The sequence below is a fragment of the Dipodomys spectabilis genome, unplaced genomic scaffold (genome assembly GCF_019054845.1).
Source record: "Dipodomys spectabilis isolate Male_0828 unplaced genomic scaffold, ASM1905484v1 ptg000017l, whole genome shotgun sequence".
Taxonomy (NCBI): domain Eukaryota; kingdom Metazoa; phylum Chordata; class Mammalia; order Rodentia; family Heteromyidae; genus Dipodomys; species Dipodomys spectabilis.
Genome location: NW_024870694.1, coordinates 9,524,479 through 9,544,007, shown reverse-complemented (window position 1 = coordinate 9,544,007; position 19,529 = coordinate 9,524,479). Strand labels below are relative to the sequence as shown.

At 43.2% G+C, this 19,529-nt stretch overlaps 1 protein-coding gene across 3 annotated transcripts in view; it reads left to right on the top strand.

The window, feature by feature from the left end:
* Positions 1-17,804, top strand: part of Lrch3 (leucine rich repeats and calponin homology domain containing 3) — a 107,801-nt gene extending 89,997 nt beyond the window's left edge. For 2 of the 3 annotated variants that reach the window (XM_042668557.1, XM_042668563.1), the window contains 4 exons: positions 1,751-1,857; positions 3,000-3,137; positions 4,677-4,754; positions 15,216-17,804. In XM_042668557.1, the coding sequence (XP_042524491.1) occupies positions 1,751-1,857; positions 3,000-3,137; positions 4,677-4,754; positions 15,216-15,341 (449 nt within the window). In that variant the 3' untranslated portion in view covers positions 15,342-17,804. Of the gene's footprint in view, positions 1-1,750; positions 1,858-2,999; positions 3,138-4,676; positions 4,755-11,268; positions 11,397-15,215 lie in introns of those variants that run through there. The other variant, XM_042668571.1, reaches the window with a different exon arrangement.
* Positions 17,805-19,529: the final 1,725 nt, after the last annotated feature.

Below are 19,529 nucleotides of genomic sequence, written 5' to 3'. Positions count from 1 at the left end.
CTTCAACCTTCAGTCCTCAAATCTCAGCTCCCTGAGTAGCTAGTATTACACGTGTGAGCCACCAGCACCTGGCTCCTGAGACTCTTAGCTCCAGTTAATCACAGAAGAGTCTGAAGTGGTGCTGTGGCTCAAGTGGTTCAAATCCCTAGCTTTGAATGAAAGGAGCTTAGGGCTAGCACCCAGGCCCAGAGTTCAAGCCCAGGACTAGCAAAAAAAAAAAAAAAAACAAAAAAAAGCCTTAAATGCTTAAATTATCTTATCTATGTGTGATCTCACTAGCATTTAATGAGGAACATCTTACTTGAATTTATTTTGGTTAGTAAGTTTGCTAAGAGCTTCTGAGAATGGAATATTGGAACAAAACTGGGTATAGTGATACATGTCTGCACTTGGAAGGCTAAAGCACTTGTATGGCTATGGTTCAAGGCTAGTCTGGGTTACACAGTGAGACTTTGTCTCAAAACATGTTTCAGGACCAGGAAGGTGGCTCAGTGGTAGAGTTCTTGCCTTGCATACATGAGGCCCTAGGTTCGATTCCTCAGTTCAATATAAGCAGAAAAAGCCAGAAGTGGCACTGTGGCTCAAGTGGTAGAGTGCTAGCCTTGAGCTGAATAGCTCAGAGACAGTTCCCAGGCCCAGAGTTTAGGCCCCAGGACTGACCCCCCCCCCCAAAAAAAAAATCTGAAATATGCACAGATATATACCAGAACATATACAAAAGCATTCATAGGGGCTGGGAAGGTGGCTCAGTGGTAGAGCACTTGCCTTGCATGCATGAGGCCCTGGGTTCGATTCCCCAGCACCATATAAGCAAAAAGAAAAAAAGCTGGAAGTGGCGCTGTGGCTCAAGTGGTAGAGCGCTAGCCTTGAGCTGAAGAGCTGAGGGACAGCATCCAGGCCCAGAGTTCAGGCCCCATGACCAGACCCAAAAAAAAAAAAAAGCATTCATAGCAGCAGCATTCATAATAATTGCAAATTAAGTATCCATCAGCAGAATGGGTAGATGAATTATTATTTCTATACAATGGAATACCATGGTAAGTAAAGAGAATGAACATACTACCGTAGTTAGATCTCACAATATAGATCAAAAGAAGCCAGACACAAAGAATTCAACATGGACAAACTAGTCCATAGTGTTAGATTCTCGTAGCCTGTGGGTATGGGTTGGGAACATGATCAGAAATTTGGGTATAGCTAAGGTTTGATTTCTAGACATTTGTGTTTTTATGACTACTGTGCTTATTCCTCTGTGCAATTTTCTGCGTGGAATATTCTACATGGAATTTTTCAATAAAAACATTTAAATAGATATATCAAAGAAGCAATTGAGCTAAGTGAGTAATGAAAATTTCCTAGTCTTTTTTTTGTTGTTGTTTGGTCGTGGGGCCTGAACTCTGGGCCTAGGTGCTGTCCCTCAGCTCTTCAGCTCAAGGCTAGCGCTCTACCACTTGAGCCACAGCGCCACTTCCGGCTTTTTTTTTTCTGCTTATGTAGTGCTGAGGAATCGAACCCAGGGCCTCATGCATGCAAGACAAGCGGCCTACCACTGAGCCACCTTCCCAGCCCCGAAAATGTCCCAGTCTTTAATACTCTTCTGCCATTGTCGTGTGTATTTAAACTTTACCATTAAAAAGACAAAATGATTCCAGAAAGTAGGAAGTGATATGCTTTCAAGGAGACTGTCAACAGACACATTGGTAACTGCACTGGCAATCACCTTTCTGTCTTTTATTTGGTTATTTTCTAGGTCAGGCCACACCCCTTCTCCCATCTTGTGCACCTACAGCCGATTCTACAAACTCTTTAACTAGACAGCGAGAAGAAGAGCTGAAATTAATAGATCAGCTGCGGAAAGTATGTACATTGCCTTTAAGTTACATGTTTTCAGTCTACTGCTGTACTCCATATCCTGTAATCACTAGTTCATTTAACATAGTTTTTCTAAAACCAGTAAGTGTCCATTTGTTATGGTTTTGTTGGTGGTGGTGGTAGTGGTCATAGGACTTGAACTCTGGGTCTGAGTGCTGTCCCTGCATTCTTCAGCTCAAGGCAAGTGCTCTGCCACTTGAGCCCCAGCACCACTTCAGGTTTTCTGGTGGTTAATTGGAGATAAGAGTTCCACAGACTTTCCTGTATGGGCTGGCTTTGAACCCTGATCCTCAGATATCAGCCTCCTGAGTAGCTAGGATTACAGGTATGAGCCATTGGCGCCCGGCCCATTTACTATGTTTTGTGAGGCAAGTAAAAGAAATTTTGTCTCTAAGAAAACTTTTCACTTTTTCCACAATAATAAATTGGGCTATTCTAAAAGCTCACATCCTAGCCCTGCTCATTTAAAAATCTTTTCCTTTCCTTTCTGCTTTATATTATAAAGAAATCTTGGGCCATGAACTTGTGGCTTATACCTATGCTCCTAACTACTCAGGAGGCTGAGATCTGAGGACTGCAGCTTGAAGCCAGCCTGGGCAGGAAAGTCTGTGAGCTTCTTTCCTCCAGTTAATCACCAAAAGCTGTAACTTGGCTTGAGTGGTAGAGTGCTGCCAGCCTTGAGCCGCAGCACCAGAAGAGGGAGGGAAGTAGGAGAGAAAAATGGAAGGAAGGAAGGAGGGAGGGAAGAAGGGAAGAAAGGAAGGAAGGTAGTTAGTTTAAGGCCAAACAGGGCTACATAGTGAAACTCTGTTTCAAAGGAAGATTGAGATCATTTATGTGCATGTATATATCTGTATGGACATACAATATATATATGATGAGAAATTGGGTATTTTACTTGAGGATTGAAAGAATTTAATATTTTTAATAAGAAAAATGTATGTGAATTTCTATTATATTTTGTACCAGTGTGGCCTGGCTGCATATATACACACATATACATACATATATGTTGGATCCCCTTAAGTATGGTATGCGTTATTTCTTTTCTCTAGGTTTTGTTTAAGCATCTTCCTTTGTTATCTCCCTCATGTCCTGTGTGTTAATCACATTTTCCTGTTCTGCAGCACATTGAGTACCGGTTAAAAGTGTCACTGCCTTGTGATCTTGGAGCAGCTCTAACTGATGGTGTTGTTCTTTGCCATTTGGCTAACCATGTACGGCCTCGGTCTGTCACAAGCATTCACGTTCCCTCACCAGCTGTGGTAAGTTCACAGTGCCAACAAGCATTGGCTGTTCACTGGACAGGTATTTAGCACAGAGGCAGTCACTGTCCTGGCTGTTAGGGACACAAACACAGAAGAGCCAGTCTCTGCCTTCTTGGTCTCACTACTCTAGAGAAAAGAGCAACACATAAAGATGATTACAGATGGGTGCCAGTGGCTCATGCCTGTACTCCTCACTACCCAGGAGGCTAAGATGGAAAATTATTGTTCAGAGCCAGCCAGGACCAAAAAGTCTGTGAGATTCTTATCACCAATTAACCAGCAGTGGAACTGTGGTGATAAAACACTAGCCATAATTGAAAAAAAAAAAAGCCAATAAAAAGGCAAGGCATGGATGTCATACCTAGTTCCAGCACCAAGAAAATAATCAAAATAAATAATAGACTAAAAGAAAATAAACCAAGTGTAATTGTGATTATACTTGAACAGTGAGCTTATCTTCTGAATTTTTTCTTTAACTTGTATATTTCTTTAACTTGAATAAAACATGAAACTATACCTCCAAAATTTCTCTGTTTAGCACTGCCTTACTAAACCAAAGTAAAACGTCTGCAGCATGGATGACAAAATCCCACCCTAGGCAGCACATTTCCATAAACCAGATCTCATGGAACAGGCCCTCACTTGTTTACACATGTGTTGCTGCATTCATAGTCCTGGCAGAAATGGGCAGTTACAGAGTTCTTAAGGCTTTCAGGAATGACATTTATTATCCAGTCTCTTAAGAGAAAACATTCATTGGGGCTGGGAAGTGGCTCAGTGGTAGAGCGCTTGCCTTGCATGCCTGAGACCCTGGGTTCAATTCCTCAGCACCACATAAGCAAAAAGAAAAAAGCTGGAAGTGGCACTGTGGCTCAAGTGGTAGAGCGGTAGCCTTGAGCTGAAGAGCTGAGGGACAGCGCCTAGGCCCAGAGTTCAGGCCCCACCACCGGACCCAAAAAAAAAAAAAAGAAAAAGAAAACTTTCATTGATCCCTAGTTAAAAGAGTTGCGACTGGGGCTGGGAAGGTGGCTCAGTGGTAGAGCGCTTGCCTTGCATGCATGAGGCCCTGGGTTCGATTCCTCAGCACCACATAAGCAAAAAGAAAAAAGCTGGAAGTGGCGCTGTGGCTCAAGTGGTAGAGCACTAGCCTTGAGCTGAAGAGCTGAGGGACAGCGCCCAGGCCCAGAGTTCAGCCCCCACAACCGGGCCCCCCCCCCCCCCAAAAAAAAAAGAGTTGTGACTATATGAAGCAACTGGAAAGAATTTTTTTTTTTTTTGGTCAGTTGTAGGGCCTGAACTCTGGGCCTGGGCATTGTCCCTCAGCTCTTTAGCTCAAGGCTAGCGCTCTACCACTTGAGCCACAGCGCCACTTCTGGCTTTTTTTTCTGCTTATGTGGTACTGAGGAATGGAACCCAGGGCCTCATGTGTGCAAGGCAAGCGCTCTACCACTGAGCCACCTTCCCAAGCCCTGGAAAGAATTTTTTTAAGTTTGTAAAAATTTTAAACTTCTTCCTTCCTTTCTTTGCTTGTTGCAGCCTAAATTAACAATGGCAAAGTGCAGGCGAAATGTGGAGAATTTCCTAGAAGCTTGCAGAAAAATTGGTGTACCTCAGGTAATGATTTTACTTGTTTTATGTGTGTGTGAGTGTGTGTGTGTGTGTGTGTATGTATGTGTGTGTGTGTTGTTTATACAGATTTTGGTATTATTGCCCTAAACTCAACTAGCCCTGAACTAAGTTGATTATTATTCATATGATGTTGTGTTACAATTTGGTCGGTATCTTTTTTTTTTTTTTTTAAACTGGTGTGGGGCCTGAACTCTGGGCCTGGGCGCTGCCCCTCAGCTCTTCAGCTCAAGGCTAGCATTCTACCACTTGAGCCACAGCGCCACTTCTGGCTTTTTTCTTTTTTCTTATGTGGTGCTGAGAAATCGAACCCAGGGCCTTATGCATGCAAGGCAAGCACTCTACAATTGACCCACCTTCCTAGCCCCTGGTCGGTATCTTTGGATCAGTACAGTAGTCTTCCATGTATCTTGCAAAGAAATCATAAATATATATATATAATTATATTGCAATAAGTAATTAATGAAAAATGTTTACCTACCTAAACATCCCCACTAGCTGCTTGACTTAAGTACACTTGTAGACATAGCACAATCTATGAGCACCTTAGATTAAGAATGCTTTAGTTAGAGCTGGGGATATGGCTCAGTGGTAGAGTGCTTGCCTAGCATGCATGAAACCCTGCGTTCAGTTCTTCAGTACCACATAAACAGAAAAGGCCAGAAGTAGTGCTGTGGCTCAAGTGGTAGAGTGCTAGCCTTGAGCAAAAGAAGCTCATGGATAGTGCCCAAGCCCTATGTTCAAGCTCCAGGACTGGCCAAAAAAAAAGAGAAGAATATTTTAGTTAGAGCTGAATGCTGGTGGATCATGCCTATAATTCTAGCTATTCAGAGAGGGAAGACCGGGAGCATCAGGGTTTGAAACCAGTAGAGGCAGAAAAGTCTGAGATTCCTATCTTTAATTACCTAGCAAAAAATGCAAACTGTAGCCAGACTTCTTTATCTAGGGCTGGCCTCAGACCAAGATCCTCCTGGCTGTTCTTTCCCTATTGCTGAGAATACAGGCTTGCACCCACCACACTCAGCCTGTTAAAATGGAGGTTTCCACTTACTTTTTTTGAGGCTAACCTTGAACCACGATCCTCCCAACCTCTGTGTGTGTGTGTGTGTGTGTGTGTGTGTGTGTGTGTGTGTGTGTGTGTGTATCACCTAAGTTGGGTTCCAGTGGTTCACAACTGTAATCCTAGCTACTCAGGAGGCTGATATCTGAAGCTAGCCCAGGCAGGGAAGTCCTTGAGACTCTGATCGCCAATAAACTACTCAGAAAAAGCCTTAAATGGTACTGTGGCTCAAGTGGTAGAGCCCTAGCCTCTCAGGGACAGCACCGAGATCCAGAGTTCAAGCACCAGGACTGGCAAAAAGTAAAATTAAAAATTTTAAAGTATGCCGGGCGCTGGTGGCTCACGCCTTTAATCCTAGCTACTCAGGAGGCTGAGATCTGAGGATCATGATTCAAAGCCAGCTGGGGCAGGAAAGTCTGTGAGATTCTTATTTCCAATAAACCACTAGAAAGCCAGAAGTGGCACTGTGGCTCAAGCGGTAGAGCGCTCATCTTGAGCTGAAAGAACGCAGGAATATCACCCAGGCCCAGAGTTCAAGCCCCACAACCAACCAAAAAAAAAATTTTAAGTATATATCTATGTATATATGTGTATGTGTGTATACATATATCACCTTTTTGATTAGGTGTCAAAAATTCAGTATTGGGCTGGCACCTGTGACTTACACCTGTAGTTCTAACTACTCAGGTGACAGAGATCTGAGTATTTAGGTTCAATGCCAGTCACTGCAGAAAAGTCCATGAGACTCTTACCTTCAGTTATCCAGTCACAAGCCAGACATGGAGGTGCAGCTCCAGTGGTAGAACACCATACTTTAGCAAAAAAGCCAAAGAAGGGCTCAAGGCCTTGAGTTCAAGTCCCAGTACCTGCACAAAACTAACAAAAAACCCTCAATATCGGACCAGGGTATGATGTTGCGTGCTTATAATCCTAGATACTTTGGAAGTGGAGATTAGAGAAAATCACCAGCCTCAGCAGAAAGTTAGTAAGATCCCCCTTCTTTCATCCTAGCTATGCAGGGCTTCAGTTAGCACCTACCTAAAAAAATAACTAAAAGCAAATACGTAGGCCTTATCAACTTGTATGGACATCTTATCTACTTCCTGACTTTATAGAATCATCTCATATTTAAAGTCCATAACCTGAAATTTTGTAGGATATGCCTGCCATCAGGCAATAGTATACTTTAAAACATGATTTAAGTTAGCATTTCCCAAGCAGTGGCTAATAGCATTTATTATCAGCCAGCTCCTTGCTTCTCTCCACCAGAACTATGCTATTTGAAGGCAGGTACAGAGATAGGAAAATGCAACTGTAATACTTAGGTCATTTTTCAGAGTGGTTAGACTGGGATTCTTGACACATTCTTCCTGCTTTCCTCCCCACATGAGGAGGAAGTGGGCATTCTACGCAGACCAAATCTCTCCTCCTTCTGTCTTCTACCAAAGTCCCCACCACCACCACCACCACTACCTCTTTTCAGTGGCTTCCTGCTGTGTACCACTTCTGTTAAAAATTAATCATTTGTCTAAACAGAGTGAAGGAAAAGGAATAAATCTACAAACCTGAACGTTCAAGCTAGCATTTCCAGGTCTCTTTGTCATGGAAGAAAGAACCTTATAACTCCCCCTGTTCTCCCCAGCTTCGCGCTCCCTGGCCTCTTCTAAAGCACCCGACTTGCTCTTTACCTTAAAAAAGCAGGGAGGTAGTCATGATTGCTTTTGAAAATATAAGCCAGGAACCTTAATATTGCAAATATTTATAAGATTCTATGCCCAGATAATACGTATGAAGGCATCAGTTTCCCTTCAGTATAACTTTTTAAAGTTTTATGAAAGTTACAGTGTGAAGGAAACACTGAGAGAACTTGCTATCTGGGCTGGGAAGGTGGCTCAGTGGTAGAGTGCTTGCCTCGCATGCATGAGGCCCTGGGTTCGATTCCTCAGCATCACATAAACAAAAAAAGTCAGAAGTGGTACTGTGGCTCAAGTGGTAAAGGGCTAGCCTTGAACTGAAGAGCTGAGGGACAGTGCGCAGTCCCAGAGTTCAAGCCCCACGACTGACAAAAAAAAAAAAAAAAAGATAGAACTTGCTATCTAAAAACACCTCTGATGATGGTAAGTAATACATTGGTATTCACTTGTATTATTATGTTTTTATTAAAGTGTTATAAAAACTTTGGTGGACAAGAAAAACTTGTAATTGTGCCTGGTATTCTACATCCTACAGTTATTATATATTATGTTAAAAGGTATTTCCTTGTTGTCAAATACAATAATATTTCTTTTTTTTTTTTTTTTTGTCGGTCGTGGGGCTTGAACTCTGGGCCTGGGCGCTGTCCCTCAGCTCTTCAGCTCAAGGCGAACGCTCTACCACTTGAGCTACAGCGCCACTTCCGGTTTTCTGGTGGTTTATTGGAGATAGGAGTCTCATGGTCTCTCCTGCCCGGGCTGGCTTTGAACCGCGATCCTCAGATCTCAGCCTCCTGAGTAGCTAGGATTACAGGCGTGAGCCACCAGCGGCCGGCTAAATACAATAATATTTCTATTCATTTCTTTCTTTCTTTCTTTTTTGTCGGCCATGGGCTTGAAATCAGGGCCTTGGCACTATCCCTGAGCTTTTTTTTTTATCATGGCTAGTGCTCTTCCACTTTGAGCCCACAGCTCTGCTTCCAGTTTTTGAGTGGTTAGTTGGAGATAAGTGTCTCACAAGGACTTTTCTGTCCAGGCTGGCTTCCAACTGTGATGCTAAGAATTCAGCCTCCTTAGTAGCTAGGATTACAGACATGAGCACCCAGCTCTATTCATTTTTTTCTTAATGTGTGAAATGGTGGGCTTGAGTGCTCTCTGAACCCCCTCTCAGTTCACGTTCATGCTGGATGTAGTTGTGGACCAGCGTTGGTTAAGATAGACTTGATTCTATTTCAGAGGAGCATCAAATTTTCAGTACAAGCAGTGCTTTGGTGGCTCATGCCTGTAATCCTAGCTACTCAGGAGGCTGAGATCTAAGGATCACAGTTCAAAGCCAGCCTGGGCAGGAAAATCTGTGAGACTCTTATCTCCAATTAACCAACACAAAACTAGAAGTAGTGCTATGGCTCAAAATGGTAGAGCACTAGCCTTGAGCTGAAGAGCTGAGGGACAGCTCCCAGGCCCAGAATTCAAGCCCCACGACCAACAAAAAATTGTTCAATACAGCCGAGTGCCAGTGGCTCACGCCTGTACTCCTAGCTATTCAGGAGACTGAGATCTGAGGATTGCAGTTCAAAGCCAGTCCGGGCAGGAAAGACCGTGAGACTCTTATCTCCAATAAACCACTAAAAAACTGGAAGTGGTGCTGTAGCTCAAGTGGTAGAGGCTTGAAGAGCTGAAGAGCTGAGGGACAGCTCCCAAGCCCAGAGTTCAAGCTCCATGACCCAAAAAAAAAAAAAATTGTTCAATACATTTGGCTTCTAGGTGGAAACTTTCCCCTGGTGATAAGACTTTCCTCATTCAACCTTCTTGGTTTATCTGGCTTGCCATGAAGACTTTTTTCCATCATCTTCACCAAGAGGAGAATGAGAGTTGAGGGGAAGGTGGCCTCCCACAGACAGAACTCCTGATGCTCAGCCAGAATCCACCTCTGTTCATGCATGCTTAGTGTCCATGCTAGTCACTGGCAATCCAGTTTTATTCTGCACTTCGTAATACAGTTTTGTTTTGTTTGGTTTGGTTTTGTGTGTTTTGTTTTGTTGGTCATGGGGCTTGAACTCTGGGCCTGGGCACTGTCCCTGCGCTCTTCAGCTCAAGGCGAGTGCTCTACTGCTTGAGCCACAGCACCAATTCCAGTTTTCTGGTGGTTAATTGGAGATAAGAGTCTCCCTGGGGTGGCTTTGAACCTCGATCCTCAGATCTCAGACTCTTCTGTAGCTAGGATTACAGGCGTGAGCCACTGTCGCCCGGCTACAGTTTGTTTTTTTTAGCATTTTCTTTTCAGTCAGAATTAAATTGTTGCAAGATGTGTATTTTTGAATGTGATTGAAATATCATACTGAATTCTGTACCCAAACCTGCATTTCTGATCCACTGACTTTGTTTTTCTGTTTTCCTTTCCTGCTCACACTCTGGACAGGACAATCTTTGTTCCCCTTCCGACATCCTTCAGCTAAACCTCAGCGTTAAAAGAACTGTTGAGACACTTCTTTCTCTGGGGGCACATACAGAAGAATCCAATTTTGTTTCCCTGTCTATCCAGCTTTTGGGTTTTGTGGCATTTTACTGTACTTTAATGTTAACTCTCTGTATGCTTTATTACTGGATCCTGCCCCTCTAGCTGGAAGATTGCATGCCAGCGATTTGCTGCCTCATTCCTGAGCTTGGTAAAGGAGGTTTGTTTCTCATACAGAATTCCTTATGTGTGCTCTCCCTGAGCCCGTCCTGCAAAGGACTAACTGTAGCAGAGAAGCCTTTCCTCAGAATCTGTCTACTGTCCAGAGAAACAGCCTATCCCATGATGCTTAGCAAAGTAAAAGACCAGCATTTTCTCTCCTGGAAATTACACTCAATTCTCCTGCCTTATGCTCGTTTGTTCCTCTTATCATAACTGCTACTATATCTTTACTAACACTATCCTGAAGTTGTTCTCAGAATATATATAAGCAACTTCCAAATGACACAATAAAACCCCAATCTGGTCATTTTCCATGCCACGACATAGCCCAGTTGTTGAACTTGTGAGTGGTTTATAAGGAAAATAGTGATGTTGCTTCCTTGTTGCTTAGATCTCAGCCTTGAAACCTCAAGGCCACCCTTAATTGTCTATCTGCACCTTGGAAAGCACACGCCATTTAATTTTACTTACTTCAGGGGCTAGGAAGGTGGCTCAGTAGTAGAGCGCTTGCATTGCATGCCTGAGGCCCTGGGTTCGATTCCTCAGCACCACATAAGCAAAAAGAAAAAAGCTGGAAGTGGTGCTGTGGCTCAAGCGGTAGAGTGCTAGCCTTGAGCTGAAGAGCTGAGGGACAGCGCCCAGGCCCAGACAGAGTTCAGGCCCCATGACCAGACACACACACACAAAAAAAATTTACTTACTTCAGTTTAATCAGAATAGTTTAAAGATGATGTAGGTTCCCTTCATTGTGATTCTAAGCCCAATGGGAACATTCAAAATTGTACAGAGCTTACCTTTGCAGAATGTAGTTTGTTTCCTGTAACTGAGATTTGCTTCTAGAATCCTTAGAATGTAAAATTGTAATTTTATGTAATTTCTTACATGCTTTATCCCTCCTTGATGTGTTTCATGGCTGCTGTGAACAGTAGCAGCCAGTAGGTAAAGCATTAGACTGCAGCTGCTGTTCTGTCCACAACACTAAACACTGTCACCACCTTCCCAGTGCTTACTATGGAAGCTGCTGGCCCTTGGTGCTTACTCTACCACGTCATTCCACTAATACTTGGTTCTCAGGAATCTTCTGAACTCTGCTAACAAAAGTGGACTGCTGAACCCAAGCATGAAGGGAGAGTTTGAGGAACACGAAGTTCTCTTGTCACATCCAACCTGAGTATCTTATTGCTATTAAAGACTGTTTACCATTAATTCCAAAACACTGGACACTGTTATTAAAAAAAAAAAAGTCTTCAGATTTACATAGTAGTGCCTTCCAGAGTTCGGAGATTTGCATCTGTATTTATTTATTATAGCAGTCCTGGGACTTGAACTTGGGGCCTGGGTGCTGTTCCTGTGTTTTTGTGCAAAAAAATTAATGCACTACCTCTTGACCCACAGTTCTGATCCAGCTTTTTGATGGTTAATTGGAGATTAGAGTTTTACATGCTTTCCTGCCCAGGTTGGCTTCAGACTGCTTCTAAGATCTCAGCCTCCAGAGTAGCCATCAGCAGCTGGCTTGCATTTGTTTTATTTTTAAGATGTGTCATAGTCAACTATTATTGTCAGAGAGTTTTTTTTTTTCACATTAAAAAAATGCTATTAAGGGCTGGGAAGGTGGCTCAGTGGTAGAATGCTTGCCTTGCATGCATGAGGCCCTGGGTTCGATTCTTCAGCACCACATAAGTAGAAAAAGCCGGAAGTGACGCTGTGGCTCAAGTGGTAGAGTGCTAACCTTGAGCTGAAGAGCTGAGGGACAGCGCCCAGGCCCAGAGTTCAGGCCCACATCCCACAAAAAAAAAAAAATGCTGTTAAAATCCACACCCTGGAGTGTTGATAGTCATGCATTGTTGGAAACACACATTTAGAGGGTAGATGTGTACGGGAAGTCTCCATCTCTGAGGGATGGCCATACCACTTGGCTGGCCATCTTCTCCTGATACCACTGAAGAGAGAGCTGATGAGAGTTGGCCTGGAGAAAACATCTCACAGAGCAAAACCCCATGCAGATTTTTTTTTTTTTGGTCGGTTGTGGGGCTTGAACTCTGGGCCTGGGCGCTGTCCCTGGGCTCTTCAGCTCAAGGCGAGCGCTCTACCACTTAAGTCATTGCGCCACTTCCGGTTTTCTAGTGGTTTTTATTTGAGACCAGCGTCTCATGGACTTTCTTGCCCAGGCTGGCTTTGAACCTTGATCCTCAGATCTCAGCCTCCTGAGTAGCTAGGATTACAGGTGTGAGCCACCTGCACCCGGCTTGCAGATTCTTTTCATTGTATTTTGGAGGAAGGTATGGAATAGCCCTGGGTTTTTTGGTTTGTTTTTTTTTTTTGGGGGGGGGGGGGAGGGGTCCAGTTGTGGGCCTGAACTCTGGGCCTGGGTGCTGTCCCTCAGCTCTTTACCTCAAGGCTAGTGCTCTACCTCTTGAGCTACAGTGCCACTTCCGGCTTTTTTTTCTGCTTATATGGTGCTGAGGAATCGAACCCAGGGCCTCATGCATGCAAGGCAAGTGCTCTATCACTGAGCCAACTTCCCAGCCCTAGCTCTGGGGTTTGAACTCAAGGTCTCATACTTGGTAGGCAAGTACCACTTGAAAGTAATTCAAATACCACTTGAACCATTGTCCCTAGCCTCCACATTAAATATAATTAACCTATGGTTGCATTTGTACTCAAAGTATGGATTCAATATTGATAGCTTAATTAGGTCAAAAAATTACACTTGTTTTATCAAAATAAGTATTAAATAGTTAATTAAATGCGAGTGCCAATACTGCCTCAAAAAAAACAAATGTTTACTATATTTTTATTTCAATTGTTTTTGTAGAACCTCTGATTATGAATGCCAATGAAAAGTAAAGAAATAATAAATACGTATCATCTCTTTTGTTGGTCATGAGGCTTGAATTCAGGGCCTGTGCACAGTCCCTGAGCTTTTTCACTTCAAGCCAGCACCCTACCACTTTGAGCCATAATACCACTTTCTATTTTCTGGTGCTTAATTGGAGATAAGAGTCTCACAGAGCTGGGTGTTTGGTGGCTCATGCCTGTATTCCTAGCTACTCAGGAGGCTGAGAGCTGAGGATCATGGTTCAAAGCCAGCCCAAGCAGGAAAGGCCCTGAGACTCTTAGCTCCAATAAACCACCAGACAACCAGAAATGGCGCTGTGGCTCAAATGGTAGAGTACGAGCCTTGAGCTGAAGAGCTGAGAGACAGCGCCCAGGACAAGAGTTCAAGCCCCATGACTGGCAAAAAAGGAGAGTCTTACAGACTTCTCTGCCCAGGCTGGCTTTGAACTGTAGTCCTCAGATCTCAGACTCCTGAGTAGCTAGGATTATAGACGTGAGGTACTGGCACCCAACAATCTTTTTTTTTTTTTTTTTTAATGAAACCAGAATTCTTTCTGAGAGCAATTTCTTTTTCTTTCAGAATTTTTAATATCAACAGCAAATCCAGTGAATCCAGGCATAGTGGTGCATACTTATAATCCCAGCACTGGGGAAGCTGAGGCCAGGAGGATCATTATTTTAGGCCTACCTGAGCAACATGATGATACTGTCTCTATCTCAAAGAAAAGGCTGGATGTAGCTTGCTGGCATAGTATTTGCCTAGATGTGCAAGGGCCTGGGTTTGATTAATAGCCCATCCCCACATCCACACCCCACATGCTTGAGATTTGCCCTTTTCTACTATAAGGATTCACCAAACAGGTTGATGAGGTATAAACAAGATGGATATATATCTAGCTTCTTAAGCAAGCATGTAGATATTTGTCATATATTGATAAAAATGTTAATGACTGAACTCATGTAATAGTTCTCTAGCATAATTTAATCCATTGAATTTTAGAGGACATGAAATACTTTACAAGTCAGGTTTTTTTTTGGGGGGGGGGGTTGTTTTTTTTTGTTTGTTTGTTTTTGTTTTTGTCAGTCATGGGTCTTGAACTCTGGGCCTGGGTATTGTCCCTGAGCTCTTTCAGCTCTAGGCTAGAGCTCTACCACTTGAGCCACAGCTCTACTTCCAGTTTTCTGGCGGTTAATTGGAGATAAGAGGGCTGGGAAGGTGGCTCAGTGGAAGAGTGCTTGCCTTACAGGCATGAGGCCCTGGGTTCGATTCCTCAGCACCACATAATAAGCAAAAAGAAAAAAGCCCGAAGTGGTGCTGTGGCTGAAGTGGTAGAGCGCTAGCCTTGAGCTGAAGAGCTGAGGGACAGCACCCAGGCCCAGAGTTCAGGCCCCACAACCGGACCCAAAAAAAAAAAAAAAAGTCTCACAGACATTCCTACCCGGGCTGGCTTTGAACCACAATCCTCAAATCTCAGCTTCCTGAGTAGCTAGGATTACAGGTGTGAGCCACCAGTACCCAGCTAGTTTTTTTAATTTTTATAATTCATATTTTTAATCAATTCAGATTAGGCTGTCTTTGAATTACCCCCATTAGGGGACATTTTTCAAATATATCTGAATGTCAAAATCTCTGGATACACACTTCCTCCTAGGATCCACGCCTGCTGAAAACCATGAATTATAATGCAGTTTGTACGTGTTTCCTTTCATACAATCTGAGTTGTATCACAAAGCCAGCTTGTATTCTAAAGTGCTTTCTCCTAAAATGTCCTGTCTTGTAGATTTGAGCCATCAGGTAACTTGAGATTGTTTGCCACTTGCCTGTTTTACAGATGTGCATTGTTTTTTATTTATCAGAGATAAAGGATGTTCATTTCACTCTATATGCTCTTCCTCTGTTGTATGTATAAATGTATGCCACTTGTCAGTTTTCGTCTTCAAAATGATCTGTATGTACTTGCAGTTGTAATAAAGTGACAGCGCGTGTCAGATACCATCTCTATCTAAATTACAGTAACAAGATGTCAGGTTCCAGGAACCAACTCATTTGATTTTTCTGGCTGGGGGGGGTGGGGGGTTGCGTGGGGCAGGGGGAACGTGTTTGCTTTTTTTTCCCCCTTTCAGTTCTGTGATGTTCATTCTGTTTTTTTCTTTTGTTTTTCTGTTACGTTGTCCCATTTCAGGAGCAATTATGTTTGCCTCTCCACATTTTAGAAGAGAAAGGTTTGAGCCAGGTTGCAGTGACGGTCCAGGCTCTCCTGGAGCTTGCCCCACCCAAGCAGCAGCAGCACCAGCTCTCTGCTGTTTAAGGACATCCAGGCCCCCTGGGCTTTGGCCTGGCCAAAACAAGGAGCAGGACAACGCCATTGCTGCTGCCAGCCATCTGCTTAAACAAAGCTCTGTGTGTTCTTAGAAGGAACTGTTGCCACGATTCCTACCAGGAATGTTTTGCTTCATTTCTCCATTTTAGGGGAGGTTAAATCCATTTCCACTGAATTTATTTTCATGAAGACACAGTTGGTTTTCTCAGGTGAAACTTGTCAGTGCTGAGAATCCAACTTTGATGCCTAAACAGGCTGTGTTTTCATGCAGTCAGCTAATATCCAGAGAGAACACCCTCGCAGACGGATATTTAGCTCTCTTGGGGGAGACAGACGTGCTATTACCTTAACCAGTTCCCAAGATATCTAGAGTTCCCTGGTTTCTAAACACCGTTTAATGACTCTCCTGGAGCATGTGTGAAAACACCGACTCACATTAAGTAGGTCTGGAGCTAGGCATGGAAATCTGCAATTTCCAGCAGGCGCATTCCAGGTGCTTTTGATGTAGCAAAGACCATTGTTCCAAGCCAGGTACTTGTGTGGTTTTGTGGGGTACTGCCCTCACTGCATTTTTCATTCACATTTAAAACCAAAAGCTATATTATGCTTGGTTTGAGTCTTCTATCAAAGGCAAGACAAAAGTCATATGGATAGCCTAGATTTTATATTGTACAGCAGAGAAACACACTTGCATTGAAAGCCAGTGTTCTAGGCCTCCCTCCAGCTTCAGCCACCAGAGCAGCATATTTAGCAGAGGAGCTTCTGTGTGTCATCTTGCTGTAGCAAGCACACATAGGAGACCGGGCAGCTCTCTGGACACCCAGACCTGCAAACACACTCTAGTCACAACTGGCAGTGGCAGATCATGGAAGCAAGCAAAGGGACTGAAGGAAAAGCAAGTGTCTCATCCTTAACTAGCTCCCAATTTCCTGGCTGAATCAAAGCATGCCCTGCATATTAAGGGTGTTCTCCTGTCTTTCCAGCCCCACCCACCTGCCCGCCACAGTGCCAGCACTAGGCTTTGTGATCTCAGGGCCAGGTGCTTGCACAGCAGTCAGAAGCCTTCTAGTTCAAGACCCATAGGCTTTCCTTCCTCTGACCCTTTTTAGGTGTCAGTAATAACTTTTGGTTTTCGCTCTTTGTAAACCAAATAAATAAAGACATTCATTCTATAGGTTTTTCTGTAGCTGTTAACTTGTGGATTTCCTTTACCAGTTCACACATTTGAGCACATTTTTGCCCCTTTTTATCATGTCAGCACAGAATCTACAAGTAAATTCAAGTAAAAATCATTTTGAGTAGCCGGACAAAATAATGTTTCCTCCTCCTCCTCCTTGCAGAGAACATTACCACTTTGTCCAAGTATAAAATTATGTAACGAGATAGCTCAAAGCCCAGTCCTCTGGGGACCTCAGTAATAGAACCAGACCCTGTATACTTACACTTCCAAACACTCCTACCAGTGTGGAACTGATTTAAAACTTAGTTGTGTGTATTTCTCAACTCCAGCTATTTTTCTTTCTAGTCACAGCAATCTCTGAAGATTTTAACATATTTATGAGGAAATAAGTCCAGAGCACGTTACATAATGCAATACTTGTAATTTTTCCACAGCAGTGAGTGGAAATGTTGACTTCTTTCAAAATTTGCACATAATATTAATCCTCATTTTTACCAAAACTAGTTCAAATTTGAATTGTTATGAACAGTTGTGTACAATGCTGGCTGTTTGTGAAGGGAAGACACCATGTTGATTTTTTCTGCCAGCATGTAAAAAATGGTTTATTGGGGAATTTATTATCTCATGTTATTTAAACTGGGAAGAGCAGTTTAATGTTTAGCCTTGCTAGACTCCATGTAAAGTGAACGGGCATTGTCACAGTTGTTCCTGAACTGCCACAGTGCAGTGGCCTTCCCAGCACTGAAGGCCTGAATGGGCTGAGAGGCGGCCCAGCCCTGGCCACCCACAGAGACCGCCCGTCAGCACTTCCCAGCCTGTGGAGCTCACCTGCTTCGCACCTCACACAGTGTTCTCTCTGATAAGCAGATCTGCAGTCAGCTCAGAGGAGGGCCCAGGCCAGTCTTCATAGAGGAGGAAAGGGCTTGGTAGCAGCGGACTTTCCTTAATAGCTCTGAAATACACCCTTCCAGCTAACCTACGAGTCTGTAATCCTCTCGATTTCTACTGTCAGCAGTGACTAATGTGTGCCTGCACTGCTGAGTCTGGTGAATTTTTTCAAAGTGCTTTGATGGTTACAGAAATGAAGGAACACATGCATAGTTAGAGGTCTTTTTTGTATGCACATTGCAGTGAGGTGCTTTACAGCAGATTCCGTTTTCTAAAAATGCTATAAACCTGTAATTAGTAAAAGATTTTGTAAAACACTGTCCTATATTTGTATGTCTGTAAATATATTGTGTATGTTCTAAGTATAAATATGTCAATATTACGTGTTATTTTTAATTTGCCTGTATGCCACCTTACATGTTGAAGTTAAAAGCAAATATTCAGTAACGTAGTAATCATTTGAAGTTGTTTTTACCTAAACTATGGTTCCCAAAGAAAGGGCATCTAATTATTTGAAAGACCACTAATGTTATTAAACTCATGTTATTAAAATATGCCTTCGAGATTAAAATTCACTTTCTTAAGGAAGTACAGATAGCAAGACTTACTTTAGAAGGATCTAAGACTTACATAGAAGGATCACTGCTCTCTCAGACATTACTAGCTGTACAGTAGAGAAAGCTTTATTTTTATTTTTGTTGGTTGTAGGGCTTGAACTCTGGGCCTGAGCGCTGTCCCGCAGTAGAGAAAACTTTTACAGCCCACACACAGCATTCCATTTTGATTAATCAAGGGAAGAATGAGCCAGTGAATTTGTTTTTTAAGAGAAGAGAGGCTGGGTGCCATTGGCCTGTAATCCTAGCAACTCAGGAGGCTGAGATCTGAGGATGGCAGTTCAAAGCCAGCCCAGGCAGGAAAGTCCATGAGACTTATCTCCAATTAACCACCAGAAAACCAGAAGTGGTGCTGTGGCTCAAGTAGTAGAGCACTCGCCTTGAGCTGAAGAGCCCAGGGACAGCGCCCAAGCCCAGAGCGAGCACCACAACTGACCATTAAAAAAAAAAAAGAGCCAGGCACCAGTGGCTCACACTTGTAATCCTAGCTACTCAGGAGGCTGAGATGTGAGGATCACAGTTCAAAGCCAGCCCAAGCAAGGAAAGTCCATGAGACTCTTATCGCCAATACAACACTAGAAAACTGCACGTGGCTCTGTGGCTCAAGTGGTAGAGCGCTCACCTTGAGCTGAAGAGCTGAGGGACAGCGTCCACGCCCAGAGTTCAAGCCTCATGACAAAAAAAAAAAGAGAAAGGATGATAAGCAAACAGTTTTGCTGTGTTTTCATACACCTCAGGCCTTCCTACCCTAGAGAGTAAAATTATAACTCTAGCCCCTCTGTACATCATTATTATAATAACAAAAATTTTTTAATGAAATGGCTCTTATCACTGAGCTAATCAGCTGAAGATATAAAATCTTAAGAGGTTGTGCATGCTAAGATTTCAGGTCAGATATCTAAGGATAACAGTTTGAAGCCAGCCCAGGCAGAAAAGTCCCAAAAGATTCTTATCTCCAATTAACTACACAAAAACCAGAAGTGGTATAGTGGCTCAAAGTGATAAGAATTCAAGCCCTGAGCAAAAGGGCCTAGGTCCTGTATTAACCTCAGAAACAGGGCCTAGGTCCTGAATTCAACCTCCATGGCTGTCAAAAAAAAAAGTGAAATAGTTGTATCACTGGTCAAAAATATGTCTAAACCAGTGCCTTCCCACAAACTAGCATTCTGATCTCCACCACAGGTGAGCTGTGTGGCCTCAAATCCTACTTTTGACAATAAGTATAATGTATAGTCCTACTGTTCCCAGAACACTTGCCAGGACAGCTTATAATAAGATGCCAAGTGATAGTAACTTATGCCTATAATTCTAGCCACTCAGGAGGCTGAGAGCTCTGAGGATTGAGGTTCAAAGCCAGCCTAGGCAGATAAAGCCAAGAGATTATATCCCCAATAACCAGCAAAGTACTGGACTGGAGGAATGGCTCAGTACCAGCTGTGAACAAGAAAACCAAACAAGAGTGTGAAACGCTCATTTCAAGCCCCAGTACTGGCA